A 23817-nucleotide genomic window follows, 5' to 3' on the forward strand; every position below is an offset into this window, starting at 1 on the left:
TCCAGAATATTTAGTGGTATAATAAACATACTGTAAGAAGGTGTGTGATCAGAGCCCCTTAAGCTATCTATAGATGCCAAAAACTCGGAGTTGGCCACAGAGCCTCTTTAAATATACTTGTCAGTCAATGCCCTGGCGATGGTGTAATGACATTCACACAAACACCCTATTTTTCGTTACTGGTTAACATAGGACAATGTAATCCGTCCGGTCCAGAGACTAAAGTACAGAGCACACTATCATCGTAAGGCTGGTATTCTGCAATGTCACAAGATAAACTACTAAAGAAAAAGCCGGGACGGTCATTACTTATTGTTTAGCTGCCAAAAACAAATTCAGTCTGCAGTCTAAGGGTATATTCACACAGTGTAATGTATGTGCGGAATATTCCAGCAAAATGCTGCACAGACGTTCCGCAGCAGCAGAGTACAGCTGATTTCAATGGGTTTCTGTTGCACTATTCACACGGTGACATTTCCCGATTCCAGCATCCGCAAAAGAATTGCATTTTCTATCCTTTTATACAGATTTTGCTCGGAAATGCATTGCAGTCTATGAGACAGCACTCTGCTGATGTGCAAAATGTCTGTCTGTGTTTTCTGGGTGATCATTCTGCACATTTTACGCCGTATGAAAATGGCCCAAATGTGCTTGCTGGGTTTTTTTCTTTTCCTTTTTATATTGATCATTCATTGCTATTTTCCTATGCAAAGTTTCAACGGAGTAAATTACTGAGATGAAGCAATAGTAAAGCCTATATAGATGGTATATAAAATACACTTGTAACATAGATTGTAACATAAACACACAAACTCAAGCACTGTAAGGAGTTTTTTTTTATTATACTGTATACAAGTGTAATCATTGAAAACAATGAAGGTACAGAACATGGACACTATAGTTCTCCATCTTCTTAAATGGGTTTTCTGGTTACAAGAAATAATCCACTCTCCACTGGAAGGATGATAAATGTCACAATCCCAACTACCCCCATTCATGGTCCTTAATGGCGTACTCCGCTGCTCAGCATTTGGAACAAACAGTTCCGAACGCTGGAGCCGGAAGCGCGTGACGTCATAGCCCCCCCCCCCCCCTCAGATGTCACACCCCACCCCCTCAATGCAAGTCTATGGGAGGGGGTGTGACAGCTGTCACGCCCCCTCCCATAGACTTGCATTGAGGGGGCGGGGCATGACATCATGAAAGGGGCAGGGCTATAACGTCACAAGCTCCCGGTGCCGGCTCCAGCGTTCGGAACAGTTTGTTCCAAACACTGAGCAGCGGAGTACGCCTTTAAAGCTGCAACACCATGGCTAGGCGGAGTTTAAATGAAGCATGTCCTCGACTAAGTCAATGGCACTGATTAAAAGTGCCATAGACCTGACCATTCCATTCATAGTCCTCCAAACCTTATGCGTACAGGTAAGTGGGTGTCTACAGCTCACTGGTCTGAGGATTGGTGTGGGTCCTAGCAATCAGACTCAACAATCTAGCAATACATAGATGACATATTTTGTTTAAATGCAGTAGGCCTTACTCCTGAAGAGTTTCCCAGTTACATAGTTATTTGTACTAATATAAATCACCTAGTATAAAAAAAAAAAATAAAAAAGAATGTCATACTGTATGGGGTCCATTCACACCACATTCTAGCTGTCCATATAATGTCTACGTTTTAGAAGAATACTTCACTTTTCCGTACTAAAGTAGAATTTTCTTTATTTTCACTCAAACTGTGTCAGAAGTGTATGAAATGAGAATGGATTACAGTGCACTAAGGCTCTGTTCACATTTACCCTTGTATGTCTAATATTAGGGGAGATTTATCAAAACTAGTGGAGAGGAAAAGTTTACCAGTTGCCCATAGCAACCAATCGGATCGCTTCCTTCATTTTTCAGAGGCCTTTTCAAAAATAAAAGAAAAAAATCTGATCAAAACCTGTGCAGGGCAAATGTTGACCAGTTGCCCATAGCAACCAACCAATCTCCCCCAATATGTATTACTGGAAAGTGGAAAATGTATCTTACCTGAAATTTCCACGAGTCTGTAGGCAGCACACAAAAACTTGTGCTGCCTAGGGACAACCAGGATGTTCACAGTTTTTTATGAGACAATCATATGCCAGGAGTTTCCTCTTGACATACATTTGAGCAAGTTTACATCTGACTACTGTTTTTCTATTTTTTCTACAAGTATTTCCAAAAAACAGTTTTGAAGCACCTTCTCATAATTCTGCCTCATTTTGTTCCTTAATTATTCCTCCTGAATATTTATGAAATTTGGTAAGTGGGTGTTGCTGTTCCCCCTTGACAAAGGGGTGTGTCCTTTCACAATCAGTACTGATTGTACAATGTTAGTGTGTAGGGGCAGTGTTTCCCCAGTGTGCCTCCAGCTGTTGCAAAACTACAACTTCCAGCATGCCCAAATCAATAGTGATTGCCCTACACACTAACCTTGTACAATCAGTACTGATTTGGGCATGCTGGGAGTTGTAGTTTTGCAACAGCTGGAGGCACCCTGGGTGGGAAACACTTCCTTACACACTAATCTTGTACATTGTTTCCCAACCAGTGTGCCTACAGCTGTTGCAAAACAACTCCCAGCATGCCCAAGTCAGTACTGATTGAACAAGGTTAGTGTATAGGGCAGTGTTTCCCAACCAGTGTGCCTCCAGCTGTTGCAAAACTACAACTCCCAGCATGCCCAGACAGCCAAAGGCTGTCTGGGCATGCTGGGAGTTGTAGTTTTGCACCTTGGTTACACCCACTTGTCAGTTTATTTATAACTTTCTAGGAAGAATAATAAAGTAAGGATGTCAGAAAGTTGTTTTAGTAATGTCTTATATTTCCCAAAAACAAAACAGACATGTCAGCAGTGGTGATGGGTCCTCTAAGATATTGAATAGCGTAGTCTACAATGCTATTTAGTGCTGCCAAAATACAAAAAAGCCATTCATTTAATATGGAACATTATCAAAAAGATAGCACTGTAATAACTTCATGTCCATTTAAAACACGGACTCTACATTTCCCATCTCCACACAGACCGTCTTCAGCTGGGAATAATACTCAATGGCAACTTGTCCATTCTCACGTCCAAAACCTGCAGACAATAATTCATATTTCATTATTATCCTAGAAGTTTCTTGTTCTAATATATTAGAACAAGCAATTAAGCATTTAGAGTAAGGTTAGAATGCTGGGGTGTCCCGGTTATTATTAGATCTACAACGTTAGATTTATAGAAACAACTTACACAGGTAATAGGTGCCATCTGTTTAGTTATGTCTATAGAGGAGAAATACGGTACATACCAGACTTCTTGTATCCTCCAAAGGGCAGCTCCACTGGGCTCACGTTGTAATTGTTGATGAAGCACATGCCGGCCTGCAGGGCAGCCACCACCCTATGTGCCCGCTGGATGTCCCTGATAGAACACGGAAAGAACAAGCATGAAAAGGTGCCTATGTCCCTTAATGAAAATGACCAACCATTACTATTGTATTGGCATGACCTGATTCTATCTTGTCTAGTTCTATGCAGCACTGTTTTTTGATGCCGCCAGGGCTTGCTGTGGGTGGGATTTTCAATGTGAAAGACTACAGTGCCCACATTTCCTCTCCTCTCTCAGGACACTAAGGCTATGTTCACACTACGGAATGTCTGCAAGGAGAATCTCCATGCGGACAATCCACAAACTGCGGGCACCGGCATAGACAAGCATTTCGTGCTGAGTTTATGGGAAAAAAATTAACGTGTTCATTCTTCCTGCAGACATAGAAATCGGAATTTGCACTCCAGAAACAGGTGCATAAGTAGTACCGGTAAAAACTGCAAGTCAAGGTACAAAAAATGACCCCTTTTACAGCCCCGTATAAGAAGAAATACATAAGTTATTGGGGTCAGAATACCTTAATTTTAAACATTATCTATTTTGTTTATAGACGATGCATCCCACTTTCTTTACTGTGGCATAGAAGGGTATGTTCTGGGCAATTCCTGCGTAACTATGGAAAGTGAACATTAACATCATTGTGAATGCGTCTTCTGTGAGACTCGTTCACTGATGAATTTCAGCGGTGGACAATTCCGCCACTGAAATTGGTCCGCGCAAAGAACGAACATGTTCATTCTTTGCGCGGAAGTCCACAAGCACTGCATTGCTGTCGATGGTGATGGCACCGGGTCGCACAGTCCTACCGCCGAAGTACTTTGGCGGCGGCCGCCAGATGGCATCTCCGCACTGCGAGCTGAGATTCCGTTCACATTGCTCAATGTGAACATACCCTAATACAGCCTTCTGCCATAGGTAAATGTTGGGAGTCTTCCTGATATAAATATTTTCGACATGTAGATGTTAAAAGGAAAACTGTCACATGTTCACTCCCGCACTAACCACAGGTACCAACTTATAGTGCGGTGGACGCTGATTCATATGATCCCTACCTTGCCCGGATCCGTCCGGCCGTTCGCCCGCAATCTTAGTTTTTCTATACATGCAAATGTGGCTGTAACTGGCATGGGCGGGGTTTTCAGGAGCCTAGTGGCACTGATGTCCACGCCGTCTGTCCGCAGCGCCGCTCACTTATGAATATTCATCCCTCTCCTCCCCACTGCTTGTAACTGGTCTTCATTGCACATGTCAGGAAGTGGCACATGCGCAGTGAAGACCAGTTAGGAGCGTTGGGAAGAGCCGGGAGGGAGGGGGGGATGAATATTCATAAGTGGGCGGTGCTGCGGATGGGCAGCAATGACGTCACAGTGCCACTAGGCTCCTGAAAACCCCGCCTGTGCCAGTTACAGACACATTTGCATACATAGAAAAACTAAGATTGCGGGCGAACGGCCGGGCAGATCCGGGCAAGGTAGGAATCATACGAATCAGCGTCCACCGCAGTCAGTACCTGTGGTTAGTGCGGGAGTGAACATGTGACAGTTTTCCTTTAAAGAGGGCCATTCAGCTACAGGCAGTAGCAAGTAAGAAATCATTATACATTTAAAAAGGGGTTATCCAGAATTAGAAAAACAGAGTTGATTTCTTCCAAAAAAACAGCACCACCCCTGTCCTCAGGTTGTGTGCGGTATTACAGCTCAATTCCACTGAAATGAATGGAGAAAGTTGTAATGCCACACACATACACAAGCTGGGGACAGGTGTGGCACAGTTTTAGGACATGGCTGGACAATAAGATTACCAAGTACCCGCTTTATTCTAATTTTAAAATGTTTTTGCTCAATGGTGGGAATAAAAAATTCAAACCTGCTAAAGACGCCTCCAGCCAAACCGTATGTGGTGTTATTTGCTCTTGCCAACACTTCTTCCTCAGTATCAAAAGCCAAGATGGACATCACGGGGCCAAATATTTCTTCCTTGACACAGGTCATGTCGTCCTTGCAATCTCCTGTTGGCGATAAGGAAACCCCGGACTAAAATCATAGCACTTTTTCAGGGGATCAGCATGGCTGAAGTGAGATTGATTCTGTAGAATAGTGGTGTTCAAAAAGCAGACCTCCAACTGCTGCAAAACTACAACTCTCAGCATGCCCGGACAGCCAACGGCTGTCCGGGCATGCTGGGAGTTGTAGTTTTGAAACAGCTGGAGGTCCACAGTTTGGAGCCCACTGCTGTAGGGACAAAGTAGCAGAATGTTATTACATTATATGGGATATCTGTGCTCCATGTATGCTCATTCTGTTAAAAAAGGTCCGGACTTGCTGCATTTACACCTTCCAAACAACCAAAAGACGGTATTTAGCACGGTTAGGCCATTTTCACACAACATGTTTACCAACTACAAGACTTAATTCTTACATGATAATCTTTGGAACAAAGTGAATTGACAATAGGCAACTTACTCCAGTTAGTTATTAACGTAAAATACCTGAAGCAATCCTGAGATTAGTGCAGTCTAACCTATTCACATTACAGCTGACCACTCTCACAGGTGATGGAGTAGTCTGATTCTTTCCAATTTTGCGTATTTTTATATTTGTTTCAGATATTCAAACAAGCTTTAAAAGGGATCATGGAATTGATCATTCTAACAGAAAACATCCAGAAATGCTGTTAGTGGTTGTTTCCCCTTGTTCTCCTGCTGCGGGGGATGGTGGGTTGTGTGTGAAAATCAGTCTTCTTCCCCCTCTGGCAGCAAACAATATAGGGAGAGATTTATCAAAAGCTGTGCAAAGGAAATGTTGCCTAGTTGCCCATAGCAACCAATCAGATCGCTTCTTTCATTTTGCAGAGGCCTTGTTAAAAATGAAATCAGCGAGCTGATTGGTTGCTATGGGCAACTTTTCCTCTGGACAGGTTTTGATGAATCTCCCCCTAGTCTTTACTTTCCTTGCTCTACCTTGGCACAGCCTGGCTTTGGTGTCTATTTGCTGCTTTACAGTAAGCAGAGTATGACTTTGCAGAGACCTGGTTCTAATAGGTCACTAGGTGGTGCCAAATCATGTACCTAAAAAAAGTCTTAAAGGAATACTCCAGTGCAATAAAACTTAACCCCGATCCAAAGGTTGTATCGTGGTGGGTACGACCGCTGCCCCCCCCCCCACAATCTCCTGCATGGCATGCTGGCAGTCCCCAGGAAGGGGGCATGTTTATCCCAGCACGAAGCGGAGGCCAACATGCCCCTCCATGTTTCCCAGAGAGAAACATTGAGGGTAAATGACGGCCACAGCTTCCTGTGGAGGTCAAAATGTCCCCTTCCGGCGGACTGCTAGGGTGCCATTTAGGAGATTGCAGGGAGTCCCAGTGGTCGGACCACCCAGGATCTAAAACTTATCCTTACCGTTTGGATAGGGGATACGTTTCATTGCATTGGAGTACATCTTTAACTCTTCACTTTTGTAAATTTTTTCTAGACAGGATCTAAATGGCAAACATGGCCATTGTATGGGCTATACAATGAAAATAACATTTCACAATAAATTTAAAGGAGTTTTCCATAATTTCTCTTAACCTTTGAGCCAATGATGGCAACTTATAATATAGTGTAATATGTTTCTATTACCTCTGTGCACAGTTTGTCCCATTTTCAATAACGAGACCCTGTAGTATCTTTTAATTTACGGTTTCTGACCTTTTCCGGCATTCTATGCCATAGGTCACATGGTCTCCAAGGGGTGCGGCTATGCTACAAATGGTGGGTGGTTAGCATTACTTCACTAAATCCCTTCCACTCTGCTATCCATCCCCCCAATGTAGCATAGCCACAGCTGACATGTTTCTGGCTTTTCCCAGTATTCCATGGGGCCAGAGAGATAATAACAGTAAAATAAAGATTTGCGCTACAGCACTTCCTGGTGGGGTCCTGTGCATGAAAATGGGACAACATGGAGGTAATAGAAGCACTTTATACAGACTTATACAAATTCTGGAAAACCTTTAAATGGGCACTGACACTTGCTAAAACTTTATATAAAATGCAGATGATACATGTATATTTGTAATATAAATTGTTTAAAAAAAAAAAAAAAAAGGTGTATATTGTCCCTGCAGCTTGTCTGTGTGTCTCAGCTGGGGCAAAATACAGGAAGTGTGGGTGGGTGGGACAAGTAGGGCTCTGTGCAGGCTCCTGGTTAGTCAATCATCCTGCTGTGTGAGCCGGGGCGTCACAGGTCCTCGGGGGGGGGGGGGACAGAGCCCTGCTTGTCCATCCACACTGCCTGTATTTGGTCTCTGCACAGAGATACACAGGCAATAGCTGCAGGGATAAGCTATTTTTAACTAATGTACAGTGATCCCTCAACTTACAATGGCCTCAACACACAATTGTCTTTTGTAACCATTGTAACTTGAAACCAGACTCAACATACAATGCTATGGAATCTGCAAAACGTGTCAATGGCTGGAAGAACCGATCAATCAGAATGGATATTTCACTGGTAAAGCCTGTGTATTCCTAAAGTGCATGCACTGACTGGTGTCTGGTAGCGCCTCCTACAGTACAGGGAGGCATTACATGTTCTGTACTACTCTTTACCTGTATTATTGAAGTACATGCACTGACTGGTGTCTGGTAGCGCCTCCTTACAGTACAGGGTGGTATTACATGTTCTGTACTCTTTACCTGTATCAGAGTTAGCTGCTCCTTTGGACACCAGGTAAGGGCGGCTCCATTTAACTTTTTTTTTTTTTTTAAGGACATTGGATGTTCTGTATAGGACCCTGAAGAAGCTTCTGTCCTCTACATAGACCAGTGTTTCCCAAAGAGGGTGCCTCCAACTGTTGCAAAACTACAAATCCCAGCCTTCGGCTGTCCGGGCATGCTGGGAGTTGTAGGTTTGCAACAGCTGGAGGCACCCTCTTTGGGAAGCACTGACAGACAGTGATTACAGCTCCCAGCAGATCTTTCTTCCTTTTATATATAAGGATTTGCTTTATCTGTATTAGTTATCTACTTATTTTTCTTTAATCCTCACTTTTTCCTATTTTTGGATGACATTTTGGGGCTTCAGAACCAATTACCAGGTTTCCATAGAGTTCTGGTCACAACATACAATGTTTTCAACATTCAGTGGTCATCCTGGAACCAATTAATATTGTAACTTGAGGGACCACTGTATATTACAAATAACAATGCCCATTTAAAAAAAGGTATAAGAAAGGCAGACCACTGTAGAAAACAAGAAGGCTTCACATTCACACAATATTGTAGAACTAAGAATATTACAGCTGTTACATATTAACTGCATTTAAACCAGCAATAAAAAAAAGTTACCAAGTACACAGGGGGTCATATAAAATCCTGCTTTTAGTTTAGGATCTTCTGGGACATATGGCTCACCACCCGTCAGCACCTTGGCACCCTGAGAATAAGGCAAAACACATCTGATTATATAAAAATACACATTGGGGGTCTTATTCAAAACTCTTTTTTTTTTTGGGGGGGGGTAAAAAAAAAAAAATAGGTGTTATTTAAAACAATTCTTGAAAACTAAATATTATTGGAAAATGGAAATAAAAAATTATATATATATATATAATTTATTTTTTATATATTTTTTTTTTTCCAGGTCACTGCACATGCAGATACACAGAAGCAGTCCAGCTCACCCGATAGTCCTGCTGCGTCTCAGACGGTGTGGGACAGCACCCACCCAACAGGAACAAGAGAAATGGAAGTCCAGCGCAGAAGGTGCTAATAACTGGTATCTTATTGTTAAAATCCAACATAAGGATATGGACACAAAAGTAATGTGTTTCTGCTGTCTAACGTCTACCTTGTATGACTAAGGGTGTACATGCGTTAGACACCTGAAACTCATTACTTGTGTCTATATCCTGATGTTTGATTTCAAAGGGGTACTCCGCCCCTAGACATCTCATCCCCTATCCAAAGGATAGGGGGATAAGATTTCTGATCACAGGGGTCCTGCTGCTAGAGACCCCAACCCCTGCGATCTCTCCTGCAGCACAGAGCGAGGATCTCTGTGGCTGATGACGGGCGATGCAAGGGTCGGAGTATTGTGATGCCCCTTGTGCAGTCATGCCCTGCCCCCTCAATGCAAGTCTATGGGAGGGGGCGGAGTACCCCTTTAACAATAAAAGGTACCTGCACTCACATTTAACCCCTGGACATGTTTTATTCATAGTTCTCACTTGTATGGGTACTGGTGATCATGGAATATTACATGAGATGCTGCCATCAGACTTTTCCGTAATTTACAATTTGGCACCAGTTTGGGAGTGAGAAGGCGTTCCAACCTTCAGTACTTCAAGGGCTTGGGAAGAAATCTCTGACCCCTTAGCACTACAGCAGACATTTTGGGAAAATTCCGCCGTGTGACCATAGCCTTACACTGACGGGTCTAACCAATGTTTTACTGCAAACCAGTATGTACTAAAACTAAAATTCTGAGTCAGCTTTTCACTGGATATACACACAGTATTTATAAATATTTCATTAAAGTCTAATAAAAAAAAATAAAAAAACACAATAACCCATGCTTGTGCGCCCTGCAAACAAAGCATACATTAATGAAACAGGCCAAACATGCTTACTAGTAGACTATGTTTGGCTGCGAGTACACCACGGTAAATGTCAGAATACCTTTTTATAGCCATCCCTACACTGTCAAAGCAGCCTTAAAACAGTGTGAATGGTGCGGAGGTGTTATTTGTAAGGGGGGAAAAAAAAATAAATAAAAAAAATAAAAGGGGTAGAAAACTGAAGTCTGAACTGTAGGTCGTGTAGACTCCCTTCTTACTATACTATATGTATTCTCCCTTTTAAAACTCACTTGTTCTTTTGCCCCTTTAACAAAGGCTAAGACCTTGTCCAGTTGAAGGCGGTTGATGAGGGGTCCCATCCTGGTGTCTTCCAGTAGGGGGTCTCCAATTTTTATTTTCTTCACCTTCTTCACCACTTCTTCAGTAAACTTTTGCAATATGTCCCGCTGGACGAAGACACGGGTGCCATTGCAACACACCTATGTGAAATGCCAAGTCTTGTGTCATGTTCATTGCAAAATATATATCATCACACTGTACAAGGTGTTATACATTTTGGAAATCTGCTGTGTCCGTAAATTTAGGTTCAATGAGATTGTGACAAGGTTGCTGTAGCGCCGATTCTTTCATTGCTCCAAAGCCTTCTATAGATAAAACAGAGGGGTACTCATGTAGTATTGAGAGCGGTGCAAATCCGCCACCATACCTATGTTTGTGCTAACCTTGTAGGGTTGTACTAGGGCAGTGGAGCTCCAGATGTTGCAAAACTACAACTCCCAGCATGCCCAAGCAGCCATCGGAAGAAGAAGGATGACAGAAGATCAGTTTGTCGCATGTAGCTGAATAGGAGCTGTGGGGGACCGTAGCTAAATACATATAGGGCTACGAGAGAAAGCAGCAAGCAGGAGCGCAGCAAAGGAATGTCAGACTGTTTCACATCAGTGACACTTCATTTTTACCTTTATGATCAAGCCGCATTTTTCAATTCTGACCTGTCTCTCTTTAAGTGGTAACAACTTTGAAATGCTTTTTGTGAGTGAAGCAATTCTGAGATAGTTCATATTACTTTATTTAAAAAAAAAAATGTATGTTCTTTCCCTTTCCTAACAATCTTTTTTTGTATAGTGATGTCCCAACAGCCATAACTTTCGTCTGAGGGCTTATTTTTTTGTGGGACAAGTTGTACTTTATTTTATTATACAATGCATTACGAAGCCCAAAAAAAATGCATGGTGCCAGGAAAGTCACTTCCTAAACGCCACTGCTGTCTTAAAGCAGCGTTAGTAATAAAAACAGCAGTAGCCTGAGACCTGGGGCTATGGGCTGAGACCCGGGGCTACAGCCCTGTTAGCACCCCCGAGCAACGCCCCTGACCCCTTCCAATACATGTCAACATAACCTTATAAAAAGGTAAACTGTTGGCATAAAATGAACAGACTCTGAAAATAAAGACTTTATTATATGCTGTAGGTCTTATGATAACTGCTGGTCACCTACACTGACAGTCACCCAGATTGTAACATCATCCATTTGTATATAATAATATGATAATGTGTATATGGATAGAGCTCTTACCTGTCCCTGTGTGAGGAAGTTCGCCATCATTGCACCGTTCACAGCATTTTCCAGGTCACTGTCTGAAAAGATAATAAGAGGAGACTTCCCTCCGAGCTCCAGGGTCACAGGCTTAATACCTTTGGAGGCCATTTCCATGATCTGGAAGAGGCAGGTCACCGCTTATTTGGTTACATCGTAAGTTTAATGCTAATTTCAGAAACTTTTGCCAGACATAGATGCACAGTAAAGTCTTAGGCACCATTCACATGGCAGAATTTCTGAGTGGAACATAGCTAACAAATTCTGTTCAAAAATGTCAAAGCAGCAAACTCCCATTGTTTCAGTAAGATTTTACTGCACCATGCTAGAGACAGAATTTCTGCCACAGAAATTAAAATTCCTGACTCTGCAGAAAGAATGAACATGTTCATTCTTTCTGCAGAATCCACTCGGACATGTGTTGCAGTCTATGGTGATAGAGCATGTCCAAGCGATGACTGATTAGATAATCTCTCTGTGTGTATATTATTCCATGTGAACGGGCCTCTGAGGAAAAAGAAAGAAGAAAGAAGGGAGAAGGGAAGCATGCTTGACAAAGGCTACACTATAGCCTAAACGATGCACTGTTGATAACCTAAATAAAGGCCACAGCCTTTTTTGAAATTGGGAGTCTGCATACGTTTTGCTGTGACGTATACCACTTGGAGATATATATATATTACATTGCCAAGAGTATTCAGAATTTGGTGAACAAACATTTCAGAAGTGTAATCATACAATAGAGCTTATAGGAAAAAAAAAAAATTAATCTAGAAAAAAAAAATGTACTTATCCCCTAGCTACAGCTGATCGCATGGGTCCGATCGCTGCCCCCCCCCGATCTCCTGAATGGGCCCTGGTGCTTAGTGAGGAGCGCGTGCAGCAGGCGGCACACGCTCAATTCACTTCTATGGGAGCGCCGAAAAGACCCGAGTACACCATTATCATAGAAATAATTGGAGCATGTGACGTCTACCGGTAGACACGCGATCCTCACTGAAAGAGCCGGGATCCAGTCCTGGAAATTGCGTGGGGTTGAATTGGTCAAACCCACTACGATCAGCTACCTAACCCCTATCCTTTGGTGAGCAGGGCTGTGGAGTCGGTAGATAAATGTTCAGACTCCAGAGTTTTCTATACTTCCGACTCAGACTCCTCTGTATTAATATGCAAATGTATACATTCCTTGAAGGAAAGAAAGGCAACATACATGTCATTACCACAGGACTACTGGCTGGGAAGCCAACAGTCTACTGTATTGAACAGTTTGTGTGCTGATCTGCTGCTGAAGATAGGGCAGTGGGAGGATCCAGGAAGGGGCATTTATTATAAAACATGATTTCCCTAGTAGAATCACATAGTCATGTTTAAAGTTTAAAGGGGTACTCCGCCCCTAGACATCTTATCCCCTATCCAAAGGATCGGGCGACACCCGTAATCGCTACTGCGGCACCGCGCTTTCATTACTACACAGAGAGAGTTCGCTCTGTGCGTAATGACGGGCGATACAGGGGACATCATGGCTCCGCCCCTCGTGACATCACGGCCCACCTCCTTAATGCAAGTCTATGGCAGGGGGCGTGATGACCGCCACGCCCCCTCCCATAGACTTTTATTGAGGGGGCTGGCTGTTACATCACGAGGGACGGTGTCGTGATGTAACGATGCTCCGGCCCCTGTATCTCCTTTGGATAGGGGATAAGATGTCTAGGGGCGGAGTACCCCTTTAAGCTAACAATCGAGTTTACCAGTTTTTATAGCCTTAGCTGAATGGAAGCAGTTTTTCCAATGGTTTACAGCTTCAGTCTTGAACTACTGACCCTCCATTCCCTTCACTTATACAAGTGTCTCTAGTCCTGCAAAAATATTTACTTAATCCCTTATCAGTGAGAGGCTAGGTTACCCATGTGTTCCCCGTAACAGCAAAAAAAAACACTATGGAAAGTAGAAGTATTGCCGCTCCTAATTGTGCGTTGCGTGCCATATAGTAAAGCACATGAAAAGCATGCTTCTTCACGGTCACTTAATGTGTTTGTTTTGCGGTTACGTGAGGCACAGCATGCATTGGTCTTTATTCTTAAAGTAGAGAAGTCATCAATTATTACTTTTTGTGAATTGGGACATTTAAACTTGCTTTTTTTTTTTTTTTAAATTACAATCAAAATTTAGTAGGAGTCGGAGTCTGTGCATTGTTTGCCGACTCCGAGTACCCAAAATGTCGTCCAACTCCTTGAAATCGACTCTACAGCCCTGATGGTGAGGGAATAAGGTTATTTTTGCTGGAGTTCTACTTTATAAAAAAAAAAAAAAAAAAAGTTACTAAACACTAAAGGACAGAAACAGAACAGGCATCTGATGCACAAACTAGACTTGTCAGGACATATGTTATGGTCAAGGAAAAAGGATAAAGGGCAAGAAGGGGTATCCCAAAGAATCAAGAGAATCTGATAGTTTCTCTAACCTGCTTTATTTTCTTTTTAACTAAAAGATACAGACAGCATCTTACTGTAAGCAATAGTTGAACAGTTTTTTTTTTTTTTTTTTACTTAGTAATTCTGTTACTAAATAAATTAATAAATAACGGTCATTACTCTGGAAACACTTTACCAATATATGCAAGTTACCCCTTTTTACAGATTCACCCGCACTATAAAAACAGTATTTTGTGTTTAGTGCAGTTGAACTAGCTGTCAAGGTTTTAGTCTTAAGAGACTTAAAGGGGTACTCCGCTGCTCAGCGTTTGGAACAAACTGTTCTGAACACTGGAGCTTGTAACATCATAGCCCCACCCCCTCATGATGTCACACCCCCGCCCCCTCAATTCAAGTCTATGGGAGGGGGCATGATGGCTGTCACATGTCATCACGAGGGGGCAGGGCTCCCGGCGCTCCAGTGTTCGGAACAGTTTGTTCCAAACGCTGAGCAGCGGAGTACCCCTTTAAAGAAAAACTATTCTTTTATTCTTTTTTCATAACCAAGCCATTAGTAGTTTGGCCATTAGTAGTTTGGTTGCATGCTTTGTACCCTTCCAAGCTCCAGGACATACTTTCTATGAACCAAAGCCCAAAACTCAACAGCATATTCCAGGTGAGGCCTTATCAATGCTTTATAAAGAGATAATTACCTTTGAGCCAGTAGGAACACTGCCAGTAAAGGAGATTTTGGCCACATCTGGATGCTTACAGAGGAACTCCCCGGTGGCAGCGCCTCCCTGTACCACATTGAAGAGACCTGGAGGAGCCCCTGCCTTCCTGAAGATCTCAGCAAGTAAAACTACTGAGATAGGAGTGAAGGGAGATGGCTTGTACACCATAGCATTTCCTAGGAAACAAAGAAAGAATTATAGGTTTTTGCTAATGTATAAGCCTCTATGTAGTTAACAGTACAGGAGGCTATACATGTTCATGACATTTCTCTTCATATTTGTTCGAGAACCTCAATGCTAATGAATTCCATGTGGTATCGAAGCCTGGCCATACACATTTTATAACGTTCAGACAAATGTTGGTTTGGCATACACACACAAGGATGTGTGTACATGTGTTCTCAATTGGGAGAGGGGAATAAGCCACTGCCAGACAACAGGGACGGGCATGATAATAGCCAATCACCTTTTGTTTGCAAATGTACAACAAAAATAGAGAAACATAGCCGCACATCCATCATTTGTATTTTGATCTACTTGCTTCTCAGCATAATTTCAAAAACTAACAGGTTGTTAGTATACATTTTGATCAAAAAACACAAGCCCACTCACCACGTCAAGGCAACCTAGTCAGAGTGGGCCCCTAACCTGACAGTGGCGTAGTGCCGGGCGGTGACCACTGCCTCTGAGACACCATGCCCACAGGGGGAACGGCCCAGTGGCCAGGCAGACCCATTGCTGCCCGACCAAGCCCCTGGCTCTGGGCCACCACACCTCACAGACAAAGCATCACAGAAACAATGGCCGCCACAGAGAACCACACCAGTGTGAAACTTACCATGTGCTCCCTACCAAAGGGCTGGGAGAATGTAAGGAGGTAGCCCTTATGCAGTTTCCTGCAAATTAAAAATGCCTGGGCCGAATGGGTGGAGTGCTGGCCATGGAAGGAAGGAGAGACTACAAATGTACAACAAAAATTAGCAGTAGACTGCATCATGGTTTCCTCCTTACATTCTCCCAGCCCTCTGGCAGGGAGCACACCGTAGGTTTCACACTGGTGTGGTTCGCTGTGGCGGCCATTGTTTCTGTGATGCTTTGTCTGTGGGGAGGTGTGGCCCAGAGACAGGGGCTTGGTCGGGCAGCAGTGGGGCTGCCTAGCCACTGGGTCATTCCCCCGGTGGGCTTGGTGTCTGAGGCAGTGGTCGCCGCCCGGCGCTTTGCCAGTGTCAGGTTAGGGACCCACTCTGACTAGGTGGCCTTGACGTGCCGAGTGGGCTTGTAATTTTTGATCACTATGTATACTAACAACCTGTTAGTTTTTGAAATTATGCTGAGATGAATGGTGAATGTGCGGCTAGGTTTCTCTATTTTTGTTGTACATTTTGTTTGCAGAATTGTGAAATTGGCATAGGCCATAGAGGAGACATAGGCATGAAGCAATAATAATGGCTGCCACGCCACATGGGCCAAGAGTTGATCAGAGTCTCATAGAAGTATGGGAGGGCCAGACCACAAGGGACATGAGAGTTTGGGATAGAAGTAGTTTCAGAGCAACTATGGACTGAGGAAGAAAATAACAGTCTGAGAAAAGAAGACACTAGGGAAGGGCCAGGAGCACATTACATGTTCTTAGGCCTGACCACTAGAGAATGTATCTTCCATTATAAGTGACTGGGGGTCATCATTGTGTTTGAGGAAGCAATTGTCTCTGGTATAGGGATCACATGGCCATAGAAAGCTTTGATAATGATAAAAAAAAGTTGAGCAACAAACCTTGCAATTTTTGACTATAGATCCCCTATGGCTGAGTATGCTTAAGAGGACATATGCTGACATAACACTCATTCTACCTCCACCAATTCGGTCTGTATATAAATGCTACCCTAGGAGCATATTGAAAGTCCAGGTACAAAAAGAAAAAATAGTGTTCTGTACTCCAAAAAGCCAGTGCAAATAATAAATTAAACTAATGCATAGCTGCACAGGCAACAAAACTCGTTTCTATGGGATCCTTAACAGATCCTGCTATTCCCTCCAAAAGCAACAGATTAATGGTAAAAAAAAAAAAAAAAAAAAAAAAAATATCCAACTCATGTGTAAACAGGGCCTAAGCCAAAGCCTGCAAACAAGGAGGAGATTTATCAAAACCTGTGTAGAGGAAAAAGTTGACCAGCTGGGTATAGCAACCAGTTTGCCAAATAAATGTGAAGCATACAGGAATATCCTGCACTCACTGCTCAGCATCAGACTCTAAGCTCCTAACCGGATCAGATGGGGACCAGGACTGCAGAGATGCGTGGGCGCTCAGAGTGCCCACGCATCTCTGCAGTCCTGGTCCTCAGCTGATACGGTTAGGAGCTTCGAGTGATGCTGAGCAGTGAGTGCAGGATATTCCTGTATGCTTCACATGTTTATTTGACACGAAGTCTATCCCAATATTCCCTCCTAGCACCTCCGCTGACTCAATATTCAAGAGGTGCATCTGCTTTACCGTTACACATTACTCTCCACCTGCTCAGTATAATTGGAATACTGGTGGTGCCGTCCTACCTCTCCTGACAGATACCAATCAGATTGCTTCTTTCATTTTACAGAGGCCTTGTTAAAAATCAAAGTGATCTGATTGGTTGCTATGGGCAACTTAGCAACTTTTCCTCTGCACAGGTTTTGATAAATTTCCCCCAATGTCTATTTCGGTCTTGTGCTTGGTTTTCCTTCTTCAACTTCTCAGGTTCTCTGTAGGAGTTCTATTTTCTGTCTCCCTTGCAAACCTTGCATCTGCTTTCCTCTCTATCTACAGCCAGAGTGAGCTGTCCATGGGTTCTCTCTCCCTTTCCATAATCTGGACCTACTTCTATATTCCTAAAAATTAAGTGAGCAGAAAGCCAGTCTAATGGACTTGCCTCTATAAGTAACAGCTAAATGGTTAGGACATTTTAGTAAAGCCTATTTTATTTTGCATCCAGGAATAATAAATTAAAAAATATATATAATTATAATAATAATATTACAGTACACAGGTGTCCATAACCTTTAGCAAAGGTGGCATACTATATTGAACTGAAAGATTTATGTCAAATAGCTTTTACTAAAGTATTGCACTTCGGATTTAAAACATTTATAATTTTCTATTTAAGTACCACATGCAAGTGCAGGACCAGATTTCCAGCATGCAATCTGAAAAGGATAGTTCCAGGCTCCAATCCCTACACAGACACCAAGAGGTTCCCTTCTTGTATAGGCAAATGATCCTCCTGGAAGCTGCACATGTTGTCCTGTACAGAAAAATAAAATCGAAATTAATAGAAAATACAATATAAGTTGTTTTAAAGAGGCATTCATTTTTTTAAAAAGGAAAAAAAAATTATTTAAGCCTAATAGGATTCCTTGGAGGGACAGCGAGGCTATTTTCACATGTCGGAATGTCCGCACAGAAAAGGTCATTCCGCAGACTGCGCGCAACGGCACAATAAGCAGGTGCCAAGACCACACGGGAATGTGCCATCTGATAGACAGCTATGCATTCCGTGAGGAGCCTGCAGAAATAATAAGCAGGTTCATTCTTTCTGCGGACACTGAATTTGTGCCAGAAACACCAGACACGGAAATTCCTCTGTGTGCGCAGTGCAGCAGAATCCTGCTGAATTCAATGGGATTTTGCTGCAGTGGAATCTACATGCAAAATTTCAATGCGGAATTCTGCACGGAAATTCTGTGGTGTGAACATAGCCTGAGAGTCCTGCTTACCCCATCCACACAGAATGATTGACAGCCAGCTCTGTACAATATAGGATAAGGGATCACTTACAAGGTTGTGGGCGGGATAATCAGGTCTCTCCTAGGAGTCCTTTCTGGACATAATTCTACATTCCAGATACTTTATCCCATGTTTTACTACAAAAAGTGTACATATTTCAGAAGGTTCTCACCAGCCATGCTACCAGCAAGTCCGGCATAATACTCCAGAGTCTGCCAAGAAATCTCAATATCCACTCTGGCTTCAAAGATTGATTTCCCGTTGTTTATAGTTTCCATGGTAGCAAGTTCTTCACTGCGCTCCTGTAAGATATTTAAAAGTTTAGAAACCAATGAGCTCTACCTTTCCTATAACTAAACTAATAGATGCTTTTACACAGAAATAAAATTGGTTATGCTTACAAAAGAAAAAAAACAAAAAAAAAAGAAAAACACACCTTAACAAAACTTCATTGGTGTCTTAAACTTCACAAAAGTTGTTCAAATAAAGTTTTTATTTTTATTTTAAATCAGTTTTTTTTCTTCTAAGATTTGTTGGGGATTTGGGGTATAAAGTAAGGGTATGGCTGTATAGGGCTTTTGATCCTGAACCTGTAAATACCTCTCATTTATCTATCGACCCCCTCCAATGCTGAAATATCAGAGCTTAGGCTGGGTTCCCATTACCTTTTCCCCCATACAGGAGCGCATACGGCAGGGGAGAACTAAAAACTTGCGCTCTCGTATGCAATTAATTTCAATGAGCCGACCGCAGTTAAACGTTCGGTCGGCTCATTTTTGCCCTGTATGCGCTTTTTCCCCGTACCTAAAACTTTGGTTTTAGGTCCAGTTGTAAAAGCGCATAAGGGGCAAAAATGAGGTTTCACTGTGGTCGGCTCATTGAAATGAATTACATACGGGAGCGCAAGTTTTTAGCTCTCCACTGCCGTATGCACTACCATATGGGGCAAAACGTAATAGGAACCCAGCCTTAACCAGATATGCAAGTTAGTCTTTGGAGCCCACTGTGCATTCCCATCAGCTCCTAGATTACATTGGAGAGGTGGAGATTACAGTACATCCTGGTGGCCATCATTCAAGGATTAGAGGAGGTGACCAGAAGGAAGTGACTAACTGGTAAAGGGGCTGAACTGCACTGGGCTCTTGAACTGACTATGCTACAGGGGCTGTAAAGTTTGGCTGTCCAGGCATGCTGGGAGTTGTAGTTTTGCAACTAGAGGCACCCGGGTTGGGAAACACTGGCCTACGGGAATGCTGGAAATACTCTTGTACATCGCTCGGTGCTCCCATAGACAATGCATTGAAAGCATTACAACCTTGCGCTCCTTGCAGTGGAGATTTAGAACCCTAATCCTTAGATAGGGGATACACTTTTAAATGCGGTTATAGCTACCGTATATACTCGAGTATAAGCCGAGTTTTTCAGCACGATTTTTCGTGCTGAAAACACCCCCCTCGGCTTATACTCGAGTGAACTCCCCCACCCGCAGTGGTCTTCAACCTGCGGACCTCCAGAGGTTTCAAAACTACAACTCCCAGCAAGCCCGGGCAGCCATCGGCTGTCCGGGCTTGCTGGGAGTTGTAGTTTTGAAACCTCCGGAGGTCCGCAGGTTGAAGACCACTGCGGCCTTCAACATCATCCAGCCCCCTCTCACCCCCTTTAGTTCTGAGTACTCACCTCCGCTCGGCGCTGGTCCGGTCCTGCAGGACTGTCCGGTGAGGAGGTGGTCCGGTGGGATAGTGGTTCCGGGCTGCTATCTTCACCGGGGAGGCCTCTTCTAAGCGCTTCGGGCCCGGCCTCAGAATAGTCACGTTGCCGTGACAACGACGCAGAGGTGCGTTCATTGCCAACGTACTTCTGCGTCATTGTCAAGGCAACGCCTCTATTCCGGGCCGGAAGCGCGGAGAAGAGGCGCCCCCGGTGAAGATAGCAGCCCGGACCACCTCCTCACCGGACAGCCCTGCAGGACCGGACCAGCGCCGAGCGGAGGTGAGTACTCAGAACTAAAGGGGTGAGAGGGGGCTGGATGATGTTGAAGGCCGCAGTGGTCTTCAACCTGCGGACCTCCGGAGGTTTCAAAACTACAACTCCCAGCAAGCCCGGACAGCCGATGGCTGCCCGGGCTTGCTGGGAGTTGTAGTTTTGAAACCTCTGGAGGTCCGCAGGTTGAAGACCACTGAGGGCGAATGATGAGAAGAGGATGATGAAGGGGGGGTGTGGGGATGATGAAGGGGGGTGGGGATGATGAAGGGGGGGGGGTGTGGGATGATTACAAGGGGGGGATGTGTGGGATGATAAGGGGATGATGAAGGGGGGATGTGCGGGATGATAAGGGGATGATGAAGGGGGGATGTGCGGGATGATAAGGGGATGATGAAGGGGGGGATGTGCGGGATGATAAGGGGATGATGAAGGGGGGATGTGCGGGATGATAAGGGGATGATGAAGGGGGGATGTGTGGGATGATGACAAGGGGATGATGAAGGGGGGGGATGTGTGGGATGATAAGGGGATGATGAAGGGGGGGGATGTGTGGGATGATAAGGGGATGATGAAGGGGGGGGATGTGTGGGATGATAAGGGGATGATGAAGGGGGGGGGGGATGTGTGGGATGATAAGGGGATGATGAAGGGGGGATGTGTGGGATGATGACAAGGGGATGATGATGAGGATGTTAATGACGGGTCTGGATGATGACAGGGGGGGATGAGGTATTTCCCACCCTAGGCTTATACTCGAGTCAATAACTTTTCCTGGGATTTTGGGTTGAAATTAGGGGTCTCGGCTTATACTCGGGTCGGCTTATACTCGAGTATATACGGTATTTAAAATCGCCCTTAATATAGCCTGACGTGCAAAAAAAGTTATATTAATAACAACACAACATTTAAAGACATTTCTTATCTCCCACATTTATGAAATCACTTTTTAAGGAAGTTCTGTCATTAGTGCCAATGTGATGTACAGGTGATAAATAGTTAACCTACTGCAGTGTATGTTATATAAGACAGGAATAGAATAGAGAGGAATAGAATAGAGAGGAATAGAATAGAAAAGAGAGGAACAGAATAGAATAGAATAGAGAGGAATAGAATAGAAAAGAGAGGAACAGAAAAGAATAGAAAAGAGAGGAACAGAATAGAATAGAGAGGAACCGAATAGAATAGAGAGGAACCGAATCGAATAGAGGGGAACAGAATAGAATAGAATAGATATATTAGGCTACAGTTAGCGGTTGATCCACATAAAGTAGAAGTAACATTTTTTTCTACTGACCCTGATAATCCGAGCGGCCTCTAACAAGACGCGGCTTCGCTCCATACCAGATTTTTGCTTCCATATTTGAAAGGCGGCCTTGGCGCTCTGAATGGCTTCATTTACTTCTTTCTCACCAGAGCAGGGAAAAGTTGTAATGACGCGTCCTATAAGAATATAACTAAATATGTGATATAATCCACGGTCTGATATCCATGAATACAAATGTAGACTGAGAATTCCAGATATTACAGGTAACCTATTACCAGGTGTAAAATTCTATTTCATATCTGGTGGCAAAGTGGATGAAACTCAATTTGCTGAAATTAAGTCAATGTCTGGTATTATGAAATGTTAGCCTAAAATGGTTATTCCACTGCCCGGGCATTCGGAACGTTTTATTCCGAACGCTGGGTGCGGGTGGGTCGTTATGTCACAGCCCCGCCACGCCCCCTCAATGCAAGTCTATGGGAGGGGGCGTGGCGGCCACCACGCCTCCTTCCATAGACTTGCATTGAGGGGGTGTGGTGTGATGTCACGAGTGGCGTGGCTGTGACGTCCCAACCCCTGCACCGAGTGTTCTAAACAAGCGCCTGGTGCTGCACAGAGATCATGGGGGACCCCGCAATCAGACATCTTATCCCATATCTTATCCCGGGGATAAGATGTCTAGGGGCGGAGTACCCCTTTAAAAATAGTGAATTAGTTTATTCCTTGATATTTCCACAACCTTTATTGCAGTACTACTGGACAAAAAAAATAAAAAAATAGGCCCCGGCAGGCTCATTCCTAGTGACAAGAGAGTGAAGATATTTGCATATTCATTAAGGGGCGGGCCGTGCAGTCAATATTGAGCAGAGGTCAGCAGAGAGCACTGTATTCATGACATCAGAGGAAATGCATTTCTTTTTTGGATTTCTCTTTAGTATACAGCCCCTAAAAAGTACTGGAAGGATTAAGATTTTTTAATAGAAGGGATTTACAAATCTGTTTAACTTTCTGGCACCAGTTGATATATATAAAAAAAAAAAAAAAAAAAAAAAAAAAAAAAAAGAGTTTCCCACAGGAGTACCCCTTTAAGCACTGTTTATCAACCAGGGTGCCTCCAGCTGTTGCAAAACTACAACTCCCAGCATGCCCGGACAGCCTTCAGCTGTCCAGGCATGCTGGGAGTTGTAGTTTTGCAACAGCTAGAGGTACCCCGCTTGGGAAACACAGTGGACATCCCCCCAGTGGAATTCCACTTGCAGCAGAATCCCATTGTTTCTGTGCACACTGCCAAATCGACGCAGTGGAATTCTGCCAGCAAAATTGACATCCACCCAAAGAATGAGCATGAATTTCTCAGAGGATCCGTGCTACCCGGAATTGGCCTTTATATTGTGCAAAGAAAGCATCAGTAATCTTAGTCCCATTGACTAATGGGCTTTTCTGGGCAGATAAAACATGTTCATTCTCTTGGCGGAATCTGCATCCTCATCAGAAATTCCTCAGTGTGCACAGAGCAGTAGAATCCAGGAAAAACAATGGGAGGCTGCTGCAAACCGATTCTGCTCAGAATAATTCAGAGCAGAACTTCTGTAGCGTGCATGGGCCCTTAGTCCTCGATCCTTGCAGGGCCTTCTAGCTCAGACTCGGGGAATGTCAAGATACCCTTCTCCTTTAGGAAAGGACTTGTGTTGACCAGACTGTTTACATTTGTGCAGTCACACAACTGAGAATTCTCTGTGGAAAATGTAGCAAACAATTTTTTTTTTAAATCAACTGGTTCCAGAAAGTTAAACATATTTTCAAATAATTTCTATTAAAAAAAAAAAAAATTGTAATCCTTCCAGTACTTAGCTGCTGTACGTTCCAGAGAAATGTTCTTTCCTTTTTGAATTTATTTTCTGTCTGACCCCAGTCCATGTCAGGAACTGTCCAGAGCTGAAGCAAATCCCCATAGCAAACCTCTCTTGCTCTGAACAGTTCCTGACATAGACAGAGAGCACTGGGGTCAGACTGGAAAGAAATCCTAGAAGAAAAGGACGTCCTCTGTAGTATACAGCAGCTGATAAGTAAAAGGAAGGATTAAGATTTTTAATAGAAGTAATTTACATATACAT

The 23817-nt window shown here is 43.5% G+C and overlaps 1 protein-coding gene across 2 annotated transcripts in view; it reads right to left on the reverse strand.

Annotated features, from left to right (window-relative positions):
* Positions 1-813: 813 nt before the first annotated feature.
* The window catches only part of ALDH9A1 (aldehyde dehydrogenase 9 family member A1), a 33176-nt gene continuing 10172 nt past the window's right edge, over positions 814-23817 (reverse strand). For both annotated transcript variants that reach the window (XM_056523582.1, XM_056523583.1), the window contains exons 3-12: positions 21734-21879; positions 18629-18758; positions 17840-17974; positions 14679-14875; positions 11534-11674; positions 10249-10437; positions 8727-8814; positions 5261-5402; positions 3315-3427; positions 814-3103 (exon numbers count right to left, since the gene is read on the reverse strand). In XM_056523582.1, the coding sequence (XP_056379557.1) occupies positions 3009-3103; positions 3315-3427; positions 5261-5402; positions 8727-8814; positions 10249-10437; positions 11534-11674; positions 14679-14875; positions 17840-17974; positions 18629-18758; positions 21734-21879 (1376 nt within the window). In that variant the 3' untranslated portion in view covers positions 814-3008. The remainder of the gene's footprint in view (positions 3104-3314; positions 3428-5260; positions 5403-8726; positions 8815-10248; positions 10438-11533; positions 11675-14678; positions 14876-17839; positions 17975-18628; positions 18759-21733; positions 21880-23817) is intronic.

Source organism: Hyla sarda, chromosome 6, assembly GCF_029499605.1.
Source record: "Hyla sarda isolate aHylSar1 chromosome 6, aHylSar1.hap1, whole genome shotgun sequence".
NCBI classification, from domain to species: Eukaryota; Metazoa; Chordata; class Amphibia; order Anura; family Hylidae; genus Hyla; species Hyla sarda.